This window comes from Chiloscyllium plagiosum, unplaced genomic scaffold, assembly GCF_037043375.1.
Source record: "Chiloscyllium plagiosum isolate Xiang-an unplaced genomic scaffold, Cpla_swu_hap1 HiC_scaffold_4, whole genome shotgun sequence".
In the NCBI taxonomy this organism is placed as follows: domain Eukaryota; kingdom Metazoa; phylum Chordata; class Chondrichthyes; order Orectolobiformes; family Hemiscylliidae; genus Chiloscyllium; species Chiloscyllium plagiosum.
In genome coordinates this window covers 131,637,626-131,653,757 of record NW_028270142.1, presented here as the reverse complement: position 1 = coordinate 131,653,757, position 16,132 = coordinate 131,637,626, and the positions used below count along the sequence as shown (strand labels likewise).

The 16,132-nt window shown below is 39.0% G+C and overlaps 1 protein-coding gene across 2 annotated transcripts in view; it reads left to right on the top strand.

Annotated features, from left to right (window-relative positions):
* The first annotated feature begins 604 nt into the window (after positions 1-604).
* The window catches only part of ppp4r1 (protein phosphatase 4, regulatory subunit 1), an 83,572-nt gene continuing 68,044 nt past the window's right edge, over positions 605-16,132 (top strand). The window contains exons 1-3 of one of the 2 annotated variants that reach the window (XM_043687763.2): positions 605-633; positions 950-994; positions 12,197-12,332. In XM_043687763.2, the coding sequence (XP_043543698.2) occupies positions 627-633; positions 950-994; positions 12,197-12,332 (188 nt within the window). In that variant the 5' untranslated portion in view covers positions 605-626. Of the gene's footprint in view, positions 634-949; positions 995-6,609; positions 6,724-12,196; positions 12,333-16,132 lie in introns of those variants that run through there. The other variant, XM_087986700.1, reaches the window with a different exon arrangement.

The following is a 16,132-nucleotide window of genomic DNA, read 5'->3' as shown; positions in this document are numbered from 1 at the left end:
CTTGGCTATTCACCTTATCCATGCCCCTCATGCTTTCATAGACCTCTGTAAGGTCACCCCTCAGCCTCTGATTATCCAGGGAAAATAGCACCAGCCCTATTTAGCCTCTCCCTACAGCTCAAACCCTCAGGCATCAGCCTTGCAAAACAAACCAGTGCCTCTACCTTTTCTTTCTTTCCTAAGACTATTGTGCACCAGACCATAGAGCTGCACTCTCATTAGAGAGAAAGAACTGGTGCTGGTTTAACCTGAGGGCCACCATACATCAGCCAAGAATGATGTTTAAGGAAAATCGTTCATGGCAAACTCAGCTGTTGCAGGAATTGAACCTGTGCCCTTGGCATCACTCTGCAGCACACACCAGCCAACTGAGCTAAACGATCCCAACGAGCAATGTCAGCCACCAAATTAAAATTTCTGAGCAAGGAGGTGGCACCAAATCGGAGCATGACACTTTCAGGGTTGGTGGTGCACGACATTGCCTCCAGGGGGCGGAGGCCTTTTCCTTCAGCGCTCCGGCTGCTGCCCGGTCAGTTCCGGTGGAGACTCACGTTCCTGTAAAACAGGCAGGGGCTCGGTCAGGGGCGGGGGGAAGCATTTTAAATGTAGGACCAGGAGGGTGCAAGATGGCGGGTAGGGCAGAGTTGGTTCTTAGTTAATTAATTAATGTATTTCTCTGTTTAACTGTACTTCAACCAATTGGTTTTAGTTTCTGTTTTAATTATTCGAAGAGGGCGATCTGTAAATGTTATCGAAAAACCTGAGTTGTGTTTTTTTTTGTGTGGCGGAGGGTTGAAGGAAAGGTTTATTCCTAAACCCTGACGTTTTCTGGAGCTGGTGTGTGTTTTTTTGCCGATTGTTGGAAGAGTTTTAATTGTTTATTTTCTCTCTCTCTCTCTCTCTTTCCACCCGCTTTGTTTTTTTTTTCTCCCTAAAACGATTGCTGCAGATTTGTCGTTGGTGCAGGAGGAGCTGCAGGAAGATCTGGACGGATGTGAGTGATGTGTGAGTGGGCCCGGGGCGGGGGGGTGTCGGTGGTCAAGGTCCTGGAGACTCTTTCAGTCCTTCCCCCCCCCCCCCCCCTTCTGTCGGATTTAGGTTTTATCGAGCGGATTTATCTTCGCCCCCCCCAAAAAAAATAAACAAAATCATCTCTGCCTCAGATTGAGGGGGCCGGGTGAGTTGGGTTGGTGGTGGGGAAGCAGCGATAAAATTCCTTTCTCCAATAGCTTGCCAGTGTTTGACAGAAGAGGACAGTCCGACTTGGACATTGTTCTGGAAGCGGAAACACTGAAGACGAGCATTTGGAAGGACAATAGAACAGTTTCTCCTTTAAATAAACGGAAACGTATAGAATGATTTTTCTTTCTTTTTTGAAGGGGGGCGGGATTGGGACGAAGGGAAGTTGAGGTTTTATTAAGATGAAACTGGGACTTTTTCTTATGCTCCGATCGGGAACACGTTTCCTGGTATTGCGTGCTGTCAGTTTATTTGTAAAGCGCCAGTTGAAAATGTTTGACTGGTATTATCGTTCTATCAGCTTTATTCAGCAGTACGTTGGAGTTGACTGTTGTTATGTACATGCGAAAATATAGAAGTACTTACCAAATTAAGGCAGTCCACTTGATTTTTTTTTGCTCTATGTTGGTAATGGTGCATGAGGGCGACTTCCCAGTCCCTAATCCAGGTGGCCATTTTTCATAACGTATCCTTTAGATGGCGAGTGGCAGTAGGCAGTTTATTTGCACTATAGTTGAGCTTGCTATTTATCCTCATCTGATGTTCAAAACATAGTTCCAATGTCAATCAGACAGAAATGCTGTCTGTTTTAGGTGAAAAGAACAAGTCTGACAGTTTTGGCAGTGTTGCTGCTGCTGACCACAACTTGTGAACATAATGAAAATCTGGGAATGTTGCTGACTACATGATTTGGATTTTAATAGCCTTTAACAGAAAAATAGAGAAAAGCCACTGTCATTTTGTTCTGATCTATCTTTTAAGATTTTTGTCAGTTGCAGCAACACAGTTTGTGACATGCTGAAAATGCAAACAATGCTTTGAATGCCTACTTTTGGAATATTTTACAATAAATTGAATGTTAGTATTTTAAGTTGAATTGTTAATGTTGAAATTGTCAAACGTTGTACCAGTGTATGCATAAGCCAGTTCTGAATTCCTTTCAAATTACATATTTGAGCAGCTGGCATCTATTTAGAATGTCCTTTTGACTTTTTATATGTAGACACAATGTCTGAGTCAGTGACGTGTGTATATACATGTTATGTTTTAAGTGCATGTGTTGTCAATGCACAAGTAGATGTACATTTGTATTTTGACAAAATATGCACTTATTCAGATTTGTTATAATCTCTGCTTGGAATGACTGACGCAGTATATATACAAGGCTTTGCAGGCGGACATGCACAATGAACAAGCAGCTTTTAATTGGCTTTAATCCATATGGACAAGCATTGAATTTCCTGGTTTCATCCAAGCTGGCAAAGCTGCTAAGTGTAAATTGACAGTTTTTTCACCATGAAAGGCCAGAGATTTGAGTTTATCTGCATCTTGTTTTGCACCCAAGACCTTCAAGTTGCATCGCCAGAATCCTAAAGTAGTTGTTAATCCATATTTGAGAAACTTGGCAAAAGGAGAAAAAAGCAAAATAGATGAGTGCCTGTCGGAAAGTTGTTTGTAGATCTCTCTTTCTTTGTTTTTGCAAACATTAAAATTTTTGCTACATGCTTTCCAAGTTGTTAACTTTGGAAGTTGGCAATAACTTAAGATTCAATAATGTTGGCGAAGTCTTCACCTTCTTAGGATAATTAAGGGAAGGCAAGGAGGTATCATACTGATTTATGGTGCATATGCATTTCAGAAATGGATCTGTCATCCTAAATTGCACCAGTGTGGTAGCAACTGAGCCCCATGCATTCTGGGAGTAGCTCCTACATCGACATCAGGGACAAGCAAACTTTCACAGATGCATTTGAATTTCAGTATTTGTAGATTTTGACAGATTATTCAAGAGGGTAACATAGCAGTCAGAGTTAAAAGTATTTGGTTTCATGTAATTACTTTAATCAGCCTGTTCAGTTTGCTTACAATAAGCTTCTGGAACTGGTGGATCTTGAACTGAAAATGTGTTGCTGGAAAAGCGCAGCAGGTCAGGCAGCATCCAGGGAACAGGAGAATCGACGTTTCGGGCATAAGCCCTTCTTCAGGAAGGGCTTATGCCCGGTGGATCTTGAACCCAGGCTTTCTGGCTCAGAGGTAGGGGCATCACCCCTGTGCCACAAGAATCCATTTTGGTTTTGTTTATGGTTCTAATCTGACAACAGATGTTTGACATTTTCAAATGTCGATTGTACAGTTCTGTTGATTTCTGGCTACCAAATGATGAAATAAATAAATTTCATAAAGTGACATGAGCAGCTTGGACTTGGGAGTATTGGAGGTCTTTTATCACAAGAAGCAACACTCTGGTTTTCTGTTACCAATTCAAATAACCTTGCTATGAGAGTTATTTATACTCGGTTCAAATTGAGTTAAGTGAAGGATAAAATTGCAGACTGTATTTTTCAATATTTGTGAGGAGAGAAGAAATAATCCTGACCATTAAATAGCATTTCTAACTCAGCTGCAGTATCACTGGAAATCACCACTCCAAACAAAATGGTCCGAGAAAAGCAACTTTAAATATTTTAGATTGATTTAGTAAGTAACTATTATATATGGTATGTGACCAAAATCATTTGAATCTTTGAATTATGTTGACTTTTTATATTCAGTTTTGGCTGGGACTTATTAGCAATGCAATCTTGCAGCTGGGTGGAAATGGGGTTAGGTTTCAAGGAATGAATGACAATTGAAAAAGATGCATTACCTATTACATGAATATCTGTAGATTTGCTTTCTTTGCAAACTGGGATATAGTGATCCTGTTATAGTACTTTAATGTCTATTCGAGTCGAAAAGCCCAATCTATTGCAACTGGACTGTGAACAAAGCAGCATGTGGCAAAGATTAATACTGATAGGGGGGATCGCAAACAAGTGAAAAAGAAAGGCATGGGAAGGCTGCGGCTGACTTGGAGCCAGAAAGGAAATAGTCTTGTGGCAGAGAGCATGAATACAATATTAAATGTTTCTTGATCCACTTAGCAATGTGTCCCGTTTCTCAAACCCCACTCCTGGGGTTGCCACAAAAGTTGATGATTTAATCATTGTACATATGTTTGTCAGTTTACTTGTTGGAATCAAGTTAACAGAAAACATTGACTGACTTCCTGTATTTAACAAGAACTACTGTTTATTGTAAATTTCTAATCATAAGTAAACAGCTATGAACTATTAACAGATGGCTTTACTAGTCAAATGCCTAACTACCTTCAAAAACCTGTATACAGACGCAAACAAACAGTAAAATGTAATCCCAGTAAACTGGGAGCTGTAGTTAAATAGCATCCATTCACAGGGTTCATTGAGATGACCCTTTTGATTTGCCAAGGCTTTATGTTGTTCAATCTACTTCAGGCTCTTTCACTTTGTACAAGGCACTAATAAGTCTCTTAGCTGTTGTCTTTAATCAAATAACCTGCTGTAGTTGGTAGGAGAAAAACTGACTTCCTTCAAGCTTGAGATAATTTTAGGGCAGAGAAATGAACACATGACCTGTCCTTCCAAATTCTGAAGGCTTTTTTCTGTATTGTTCATATCCATGAGCTGTTCAACTTCTCAGGAACCAGAGTTGTCATCTCCTTTGGCATTTGTGGCTGGTCACAATTGCATAAAACAATCAGGTACTTGTTGCTGACCAGAGCTCATTCTATGTGCATATTCTGTGGTTTGTCTTCCACAAGTGGCTTCTGTCATGGCATGAACAAAGTGGTAGTGTGAGCACCACACAGTTTCAGTAACTTGCTTTTAAAAGCCCAGCAAGTTCTTCCACAAACCTTGGTATAAAATTGAATATGAGCATGATATAGAGTAGGTCATTTAAAATGTTGCTCACATTTCAAACAGAACTACTTCCAGTTTTTTTGTAATGATGTGGAAATGAGTATTCATAATGTTTCAGGTTTGGTGATTATAAAGCATGCTTCTATATGAATACAATAGCAGAGTTCAGAATGATAAACTGGTGAAATTGACAGAAACATGGCAGACATCAATGGTGTGAAATTCATGCATTCAGATACAAAGAATTAGGCGTGGCAATGGGAAATAAATGGTACAGTTTGAAGGAGTTGCAAGAGCAGTCAGCTCGAGATTGACAAGCCTTCATTTCCCTATAGTTACAAATAGCAAGTGATGCCGAGAGCTGCATATTTAAATTTGCTGACCATGTCACTTTACATAAATTGTGTTATTAGGGTCCAAAAGTTGCATGGGGCATAGATTGTAAGTGGACAGATCATCTAGATCTGAGAAAGTCAGATCAGAGTTGTTTCAAAATAATGAGACAGCAAGAACTGTATGCGATAAGGGAGTGGCAGGTCGAAGTACTGGAATGGTGTTGTTGAGACAATAACTTAGGCCATAGAATTCTGGCTTTTAGCTCAATTGTCTGGATTAATAATGATGTGGGGTAAGTTATGTTTCAGCTATATGGAAGTCTAGAGTACTGTATTCATTTCTTGACTTTAGGAGAGGTTGAATGTTGAGAAAATTTAAAGCTCATGAGGGTTTGAGACAGAAACTGGTCCCATTTGTGGGTGGACCAAAAACCAGAGGTCACCAATTAAAGGTGATTAACAAAGGAAGCACCCACAGCATGAAGTACCCTCCCCCCCCCCCCCCCCCCGCCGCATGCGATTGTGAATGCATATTCTGAGTGGTGAGTGAATGTAGAGGAAGTAGATTCAAGCATGGTTTTCAAAAAACATTGGATAATTATTTGAAGAGAAAGGAATTGGTGGCCTACCAGAGTAAGGTGCAGGTGAGATTTGGTGAATTCTTGCAGAAAGTTAATGTCAAAACATCAGGTGTGCTGCCTCTATTGAATCCATGTCATACAGATTTATTTGAATGATATTGGCCCTAAAAGGGCTACATTATGAAGGTAGGTTACAAAGATCAGGCTTGTATTGACTTGAGTGCAAAGATTAATGTTGATTTAATTGTGTTTCAGATAGTTCAAGGATCAGATGATGAGAAACTATTTATTCTGGGGTGGAAGTACTGAAGAAAATGGGGCATGATTTTAAAATTTATGCTGTTCAAGGGTAATGTTGGAAAAGATGCCTTGGCCCATGTAGTAGTGAACTCGTGGAATTCTGTCCCATCAAAAAAGGGTTGAAAATTTCAGAACAGATGTTGATAGATTCTTGTGAGGCAAAGTGATTAGATGGAATTAACATGCAGATCAGCCATGATCTAATCGACCTCCAGAACAGGCTCAAGTGACAAACTGCCCCACTTTGGTTCCTTCCCACATTCTTTGTGAAGGTGGCAGAACAAGTTGAAGTCTTTTTTTAAAGAAGGTCTTTGACATTTTAGTTTTTGTACACTGTTTCTATTTTATGAAACTAAAAAGTGATGTTAAATCTTTACAAATTATGACTAAATACAGAGATGGAGTATTGCATCCAATCCTGGACACCACATTGAGGAAGAAATTAGACTTTGCACTGCAGAAATCACTTTTCTGGAATGCCTCCAGGTATCAGGCACTCGACTAAACTGAAGTTGCACGCTTTGAAGACTTAACCTGGAAAATTAGGTAAAGATTGATCCAAATGAAAATTTGATACAGTAGATGTGGGTACATCATTTTCTCTAGTAGGAGGTCAAGCACCAGAGAAAAGAGGAGACTTGAAGTAATTTTACTTTTAGTATTGCGTATAATGATTGTGCTGTCTGAAAGGGTTGTGGTAGCAGATTAATTAAAAGGCACTTGGATAGGGGCAAATATTTATGTTAACGTAGCAAAAATAAGGGAGAGTCTCGTTGGGTCATTGTTTCAAGGAAGAAGTGTCAGCAAGCTACTCCTGGTTGATCTCTTTCTGTGCTGTATGATTTTAAATTATCCCAGGTAACTATGTTTGAAAGCAGTCTCTCATCTAATCAGTAATTCAGTAAAAGTTGCATTTTCTTTCTAAATGGTTCAAAAGTTTAACTCTTCCGTTTTGTGTACTTCTCAGCATGTTATGACATGGTGATTTTAGGAAAGCATTTAGATTGGCTTGATGGCTTAGTTGCAAAATTGTAAAAGTCTGCTGTCTGTGCTAAGTTTCAGTGAGTGTCACCTTTGTTTTTGCATGCTTCATACTTCAGTTGACACCAGTGTTCTATTGGAAGGGTAGGTGCAGCATTGTGTAGATCTAACCAAAATAAACAAAGGAAGAATGTTGAGTAACATGTTAAAAGTAATGAGTTACTTAAAATCACACAAAGGCCTGAGTTTCATCATCATGAATTAACTGTGAATTTGGAGGAAGGTCTCATATTTAGCCTTTGAAATAGGCTGAGTTTTGATCATCTCAGCTGGGGCTGCAGTTAGCCATAATGCCTCCAGATTAGGAACGCTGATTTACTGCTGTTTTCCAATCCAGTCTACCATGCAGGAATTTATTTTACAAGTATGTGAGTGAATGCAGGATCAGGCTAAGTTTTGATAACCACCCCCTCTCTGCCACATTTAAACAGCATGCTAATACTTGGTCAGACTTTTATGAATTTTATCAGTTGAATGTCAAGCCACAGGATGTCAAATACTAATTGAACTGTACACAAGCATTTGCCATTTTAAAGCATAATTTATGATGTCTGAACACCTCAGAATTGGGAGGTTTGAAAGTATATTATTTGAGTTAAAGCTGCAAAGAAAAATGATAAAGTTTGATTTTACTAAGTAGCTTTCTGTGATCATTGTGGAAGGTTTTTGATCTGAAAATGAATTTTGAGGTGACACAGTCTAGATTCAGTGCATTCAGTGGAGACTTTGAAAGCAGCAGTATCTGCCAAGAAGCGAATGAATGATATTTGGTCTGTTTTTTAATTAAAAAAAAATCAAATACTGATTTGATAAAAGTATTTAACGTGGGGTTAAAAACATGTTTTTAACTACTGGGCCAAGCATTTGAGAAATAATGGAATATAGGATGGCCTTGTGTGAACATATTGTCAGTGTGTAGTAAAAGATAAAGATATGGTAGAAAATGAGGTTGTATGGCTGAAATGTTTGGAAGAGAAAAGACCAGAAGACAATTGCATATATTCATACAGGGCAAGAACATTGTGAGAAAAAATATATATGAAGAACAATAGCATAATAGTTCAGAGACCAAAACCAATGATCTGGAGTTAAGTTCACACTTTTTTGTCTATCATTTTGATGGAGCTGGAGCAGGAAGCTAGTATTGTCATGGTGACCATGTGTCTGTTACATGATTGTAAAAAAAAAACAATTTGCTTTATTAATACCTTTTTGGGAGAAAGGGTATCTGTCATCCTTGCCTGGTCTGCATGCGTTTGGCTCTTCACTACTCAGTGAAGTGGCTGTACAGTCCACTTGGTTGTCAAGAACGTGGCTCGTTTCAGTTTCTCAAATGAAATTAGGACTAGTCCTTGCAGTGATACTTTCTGTAAATGGGGAAAAGAATTGAACAAAGAATATTCAGGTAAATAAGTGAGAAAATTGAAAATCTGTGGTTCCTTTGCTTGGTGTTGAATGTATTAGATCATGCTCTTTGTAAAGCATTTTGCAGGTAGTTGATTTCCACTAAGTCAGTGCAAGTTATGATAACGTCTCAATTTTGCATTTTTATATTAGTAATTTTGGGAGTGTCACAACGTGCAAAGATCAAATTGATTAATTATGATGAACTGATGAATGACCTCGGTGGTGGGCAAGTTGTTGGAGGGAATCCTGAGGGACAAGATGTACATGTATTTGGAAAGGCAAGGACTGATTCAGGATAGTCCATGCTTTGTGCATGGGAAATCATGTCTCACAAACTTGTTTGAGTTTTTTGAAGAAGTACCAAAGAAGATTGATGAGAGCAGAGCAATAGATGTGATCTATATGGACTTCAGTAAGGCGTTCGACAAGGTTCCCCATGGGAGACTGATTAGCAAGGTTAGATCTCATGGAATACAGGGAGAACTAACTATTTGGATGCAGAACTGGCTCAAAGGTAGAAGACAGAGGGTGGTGGCGGAGGGTTGTTTTTCAGACTGGAGGCCTGTGACCAGTGGAGTGCCACAAGGATCGGTGCTGGGCCCTCTACTTTTTGTCATTTGCATAAATGATTTGGATGCGAGCATAAGAGGTACAGTTAGGAAAGTGAAGGCAGCGTTTGGTATGCTTTCTTTTATTGGTAAGAGTATTGAGTATAGGAGTTGGGAGGTCATGTTGCGGCTGTACAGGACATTGGTCCGGCCGCTGTTGGGATATTGCGTGCAATTCTGGTCTCCTTCCTATCGGAAAGATGTTGTGAAACTTGAGAGGGTTCAGAAAAGATATACAAGGATGTTGCCAGGGTTGGAGGATCTGAGCTACAGGGAGAGGCTGAACAGGCTGGAGCTGTTTTCCCTGGAGTGTCGGAGGCTGAGGGGTGACCTTATAGAGGTTTACAAAATTATGAGGGGCTTGGATAGGATAAATAGACAAAGTCTTTTCCCTGGGATTGGGGAGTCCAGAACTAGAGGGCATAGGTTTAGGATGAGCGGGCAAAGATGTAAAAGATACCTACGGGGCAACATTTTCACACAGAGGGTGGTAAGTGTATGGAATGAGCTGCCAAAGGATGTGATGGAGGCTGGTACAATTGCAACATTTAAAAGGCATCTGGATGGGTATATGAATAGGAAGGGTTTGGAGGGATATGGGCCGGGTGCTGGCAGGTGGGACTAGATTGGGTTGGGATATCTGGTCGGCATGGATGGGTTGGACTGAAGGGTCTGTTTCCATGTTGTACATCTCTATGATTCTATAATAGTGTAAAAATTGTAAGAATTCATAATCAAATACAAAGCTCATCATATTTGCATAACCTAATGGCTTCTGGTGAATTAAAATGTCAATGATTTTCCAAATTTCTAAACAGTGTAGTTCCATTCCAAGTCTTCAAATTGAAAAGTTAGCCCTGAAGCCATGCCCCTCTAGCTTACTATTTTGACTACCTGAGATGATTTGAACAATTTCAAAGATATTTTAGAAATTTATGCAGTGTCAATTTCAATGCTGTAAGTTTTACGACAGCATCAAATTGTCAAGACAGAAGTAGGGCTACATTTGTCAATGTTTTCTTATTTCAGAGTCCTGCTTCTAATATTTGAGCATAAGTGATGCCCTTTTAAATGTTCTTCCCAAAACGACCCAGAAATTCTATGGCTGAGTGGTAAGATTAGAGGTTTTCTTTCAGACTGCCTGTGATGCTTTACCTGTCTGCTCTATCTCACAGTTTATAGCCATTTAAGAAGTATCTGACCTAAGAATGTGAGTACCAGCTGAACATTTGTATGTCCGACTAATACTGGCTATCATTCCCTGGATCAATATTGAGGCTATTCCAAGTACTCATTGCTGTGTGGAGTTTGTTGCAGATGCAAGTATTTACTAATAGAACAATGCCCTGCTTCAATACTGCATATGATTCTAGGCATAGAACAATTAGAACTATATGCCCTGAAGAGTAGTCAGATTTTCTACAAATATGTGCCTGATACCTGGGATGTTTGTGAGTTTCTTTTCTTTTGTTTCTGTTTTAATTTACTAAGAAACTGATTTTTGCCAACAGTGAGATCTTTATGCCAAATTGTTATGGCTGAAGGTTTTTATGTGGTCAGTGTTGACAGCTGTTGAGTTTGTCAAGAGACGTTGAGTTTTACCAAACTACTTAGTATCCCTGACTTTTTTTTTGTGATTTATATAATCACCTGCAAATAACCGTGACTTTCTTCCCCATGTTTCCCAAAGTCCTTAGGACACAATTTTTGACAGACCTGTCCTGGTAGCAAAATGAATCTTGGTCTCAGTTTGTGAGGGCAGAGGAGTTGGCCTAGCCAGTGGCCAGGGCAGTCAAGGTGCATCAGTAACATAGAGCATCCGTGTCTGTGAGGCAGTTTCTGGACTGAAGAGTAAAGACCGATTAGAAATTTTTAATATGATAAAAGACTCAGCTCTTTCAGGGACATGAAGTGATTCAGAGAGAATATTATTTAGATTTGAAAACTGTTGCTGCCTTTCCTTTTGTCTCATTGGAACTCTCAACTCTCCATGTGTAATGCGTGGAAATCCTGTTGTGTTTGAATACACAGTTCCCATCAATATCCGGGAGAATGAGTTGGAAACCTGCCCACTGGACTTGTATTTTGACGTAGATTGAAATTTCACGTTCCTTGACTCCATCAGATATGGAGAGTCTGTTGACGTCTTAAGTGGCCCTCATTCACTAGACTTCCATGAATGTTGAAAAGCTGTTTAACTCTCAGCTAGTCTTGCCCAGCAGCAGTTTGCATACAGTTCATTTGATAGGATAGCAACCAGATAAGGCAGCTATGGCTAATTGTACTCCCCTTAACCCAGATCAATATAACTTTCCAAGTGAGGCCAGCTGAAAATTAATTCTTCCCAGACTGTGATAGCTTCCTTCTAAATGGTTCGGTAGGTAACTGGACAAACTTGCTGAACCTTTCGAGCTGGCAATATTCTAGATCACTCTGGCAGATGTAAAGAAGTGCACGGTATTGTCTGAGGAGGAGCATTGTCTTGCCTAATTCTGATTCTTATTAAACTGCAAAAAAGATAATGTCAAGAAACTTGATGAAAGTGACTCCTGTGTTCTAGTGAAGGCATTTAGTTGCTGTTTCCATCTGAAATCATGAAGATTAAATGACCACAATGGCAATGTGACTTCACTTTACTGTGTAAGTTGAGTTTGCAGTGAAATGTTTCAAATAAAGTCTTTGCAAATAATTGAGCAGTTGGCTTAATGAAGTCTTAAGTGCACCAACCATGCCTTCAACTCCATGATATTGTTTGTCACAGCAACATTGTGATGATAGCAGTGCTATTTTACACCCTTTATAGTGCCTTTTATTGCTTGTATTTGCTCGGAACTGGCTGGAGATTTGTAACAATAATACAGTACATCGAATTTCTGGTTATCAACACTATGTATAAGGAGTCGTTCAGATTTGTAGTACAAACAGGTTGCAATTACAATTAACATTTCTGATGTCTCTGCCAGTTGGTGTGGATGACTACAGCTCAGAGTCTGATGTCCTTATTATACCTTCAGCCTTGGATTTTGTTTCTCAAGACGAGATGCTAACACCGTTGGGTCGACTGGATAAGTACATTGCTAGTGAGAACACGTTTAACAGGTATGATGTGGAGAAGTACAATTAATGCAGATAATCCTGTGCAAAAATGATTTCTCTTTTAAACTTTTATAGATTAAAATTTCTGTTTTTGTTAGTAAGCATATTTCATACCACAACCTGATATAGTTGAATAGTATATATAAAATCAACTGAACAATGCTAGATTTATACTTTTTGTTTTGTGAGGAAGTGTAACCACAATACATAGCCTTCTGATTTGATAATTGCACAGCTAATATACAACCCATAATAAAGCACTTAAACTTTGAACGACATTATTTTCACACATCAGTAAATTAGACCTTACAGTATGAATGTAATTTGATAAGCATTTTGCTAATTCGGAAACACAATTCAAGTTTGTTTGTTAAAATGTTCTATTGTGAAAGTGACTAGGGTGGCATTGAACCTCGTGAGGCAGGTTTAGGAATGACGTCTCATCAGTGCAGTGTTAGGTGATCTTGGCTTATATGGTCGTGAAACACTGCACTGAGCCTTGGCTTGAAATAGGGAACAACAATCATCAACTCCTGATCCACTGACCCCTGCCGAATAGTATAAATACAGACTCTGTCCAGGTTGATGCCTGCCTTGGTGAAGTAACATCAAACTCACTGTGGTGGGTGCCATTACTTGGAGTTTTACTCCTACTTAAATTATTACATTTGGGAGTGAAACAGAAAAATAAAATGGGCTGGGGAAAAGTTGACAATTAATTTCTGTAAATTTATTTTGACTTAGTTTTTTTCCATCACTTTGTAATATGGCAAAGAAAGAAATGCATTTTTTCTCCACTGTCCCATATCACAACCCTTTTTTTTTCCTAGTAGAGGTATGATTAGAAACTGGCTGTTTGCCAGTGCTGTTCTACATAGAGGGGTCTGAGTTAATCTTCCTCTCTCAAAAGAAACAACAGGTGACATGGTGGCTGGCACTGCTGCCTCACAGCGCCAGGGACCTGGGTTCCATTCCAGCCTTGAGTGTCTGTGTGGAGTTTGCATATTCTCCTCATGTTTCCTTCCACAGTCTAAAGATGTGCAGGTTCGGTGGATTGGCTGTGCTAAATTGCCGATTAGTGTCCTCTGTGCAGTTTAGGTGGATTAGCCATGGGAAATGCAGAGTTGCAGGGATAGGGTGGGAGGGAGGGGGTGAGTCCAGTTGGGATGCTGTAAGAGGGGTTAATGGGCCGAATGACCTCTTTCCTCACTAGGGATTCTGTGATAACATTCTGAATTCCATCTGTCATTGAGGCTGTACCTCTCTTGACTCAACTGCATCTAGTTTCGTAAGGGGTAGACAGAGTCGACTAGTTAATAGATATTTCAGCTGGACAGTTTTTGTTTGCAAAGTAAGTGTATTTTAAGTGCATTAAGTTGGAATCATGAAGAAGGCTAAAGAAACCAAGTGTAAAAGTTTGAAATCTTGTTGTCGAATTCAAACTTAGACTTGTTGCCTGTAACCAATAAACTAAAACCAGTAATTGCTTAGTAGGCAACTAATACTAACTACAGAAATGGAGACTCTTATTAATGCCTTAGCATGACTCCAAACCCCACAGGATGACTGTGTTATCAGGAAAACATCGAAAATCACTTGGGTTTGATTCCTCCACATTGTGTTATCATGTTGATTGACCATTGAAAGTCACTTTCCTTCTGTATTTGGAGAATGCCTGGATTGATTATTCACTGCATCCCAGCCTGGCAAGGGCAAATCTTCAAGATTCTGTAGAGTGCTAAAAGATGTGACTCTTCAGCCAGCTTCTCGGCTTATTTTAAGGCAAAATTCATTGCACATCACAGGACTCTCTTCTTTAATCCCTTCTTCAAGTTAGAGACAATCCAAAACATCTTAGAAAATTTTGCATTTGAAGTAGAATTAAGTGTGCATCCATCAAGAGACTAATTGCATGATCTCTGGGTTAGTTACAACAATCTTATATGTAGTGATGAGTTAAAATCCATAAAATGCCCTGCCTGACTGTGGTGGACCAACTGTGCAAGCCCATTTTGAAAGCTGTGGTACCGAATGCAAGTATCATTGCTGCATGAATATTCAGTTTGCATTTTCTTTTCAAAATAATGTTCCTAAGCATTTGTGATTTTACTCTCCATGTTCAAGTGCACTTTTGTGTTTAAAAGGAGAACTAGAGTGTTGTGTAGGTGTATTATGGTGTTTCATTCAGTGATAGAATGCTTCAGGCACTAGTGTTGAGAAGGTTTGTGTAACAGCAGGCGATTTTGGGCCTGGTCTGACGTGGAGTTTGTTGTACAGAAATAATTCTGGGTGCGTCAGTTCTTTCTACTCTAGAATTTGCAAATAAGAAGCAAATTCTGAGACTAGTCCAAATGACCATTGTTTAGTTGTAGGAACCACAACTTTTAATTTGCTACCTGTGAACTTTTGTGCAGTACTGTAAGATCCAGACAGGTCTGCATTCGGATAGGTGCTTATTTTTTCCACACGAAAAGTAGATTCCCATGTGGTTTTCATTATCTAGCTCGTAGGGGAATATATCTTGCATACCTCATGCTAACAAATTGTATTGCGCCATCTGATTACAAACAGTAAAGCTGTCACAAATGCAATCCAAGTAGTAAATTTGGATGTAAATTGTGAAACTCTTCCTTTTTTTACATGAAATATATTCTGTCCTTTTGAGGAAGGAAATTGCAATGACTGTTTTCGTGGTTAGCTCAGCCTACAATTGTCAAAATTAATTTGATGTGAGTGTAATGCAAAGTGCGGTAAAGGGAATGGTCTCATCCATGACACACAAATTAAAGTAAAACTTTTACATCTCAGTATGATGTGACTGAAAAGTTATTTTATGAAATATCACTTAATTTGGTTAACTCATGAAATATAATAAAAGTAGGCTTCCAAGTACAAATCTGGAATTGAAGTGAGGTGTATTCTTCACATTACCTTGCAATTGAATCTGAGGTGATGCAAAAATATTATGTTGAAGATGAGGTTTGGATTTTGTGAAATAACGTTTTCGAAAAAGATGGTTGTTTTGCAAGGTTATAGTTAATATTTGATTCTCATCGGAAAATTGAGGACTGCAAGGAAGAAATTGTTTGCTTTAATTCCTATACGTTTGAGTGCTTGGACAATTTATATATTCAAGGAACTTAATTATTTTATTTTTTATATACGCACAGTTGAAAGAAGTGTTGTGCACACTTCTGCACACTAGTTTTTCTTACTCACTGGTCTGCAGAATTCCCTTGATTTCTGTCGACTGATAATGTACACCAAGAGCAAATAAACACAGACTAAGCGAACGTAATCCTCAATTGACTAATGACAGTACCAAGTGAAACATATAAGGATAGCCAATTCCCTACTGTATTTTCATTTAAAAGAAGTAAGCTGAGTAATAAAAGGAAAGCTAGCTGCACAAGTCGAGATGGCAGAATTTGGTCTAGGCTAACTCAACGGTCATTATTAGTGCCAGTGATTTCTTTTGATCAACTGGATCTATTCTGATGAATGCAAAGTATTCCATGAACAACCTTGAAGGAGCAGAGGGTTCTGGTGTTCTGACCAATGTTCTTAAGTACCAAAAAATTGTATTGGCCTGGCAGCTTGCCGCCTTGTTTCTGCCTTGGATTTATGATTGAATTTTGCTGTCTCCTTCATCCTTTTTCGGACAGTCATTGCTCAGACATAGATTAAACTTTCAGTCAATATTGAAACTGATGATATTAGTGAACTTCAGGCTAAAACTTTTTGTTTTTGTATTAGTGCTTGTTGAGGAAATGTCCAAAATATGTTTAGATCTAAAAACATAA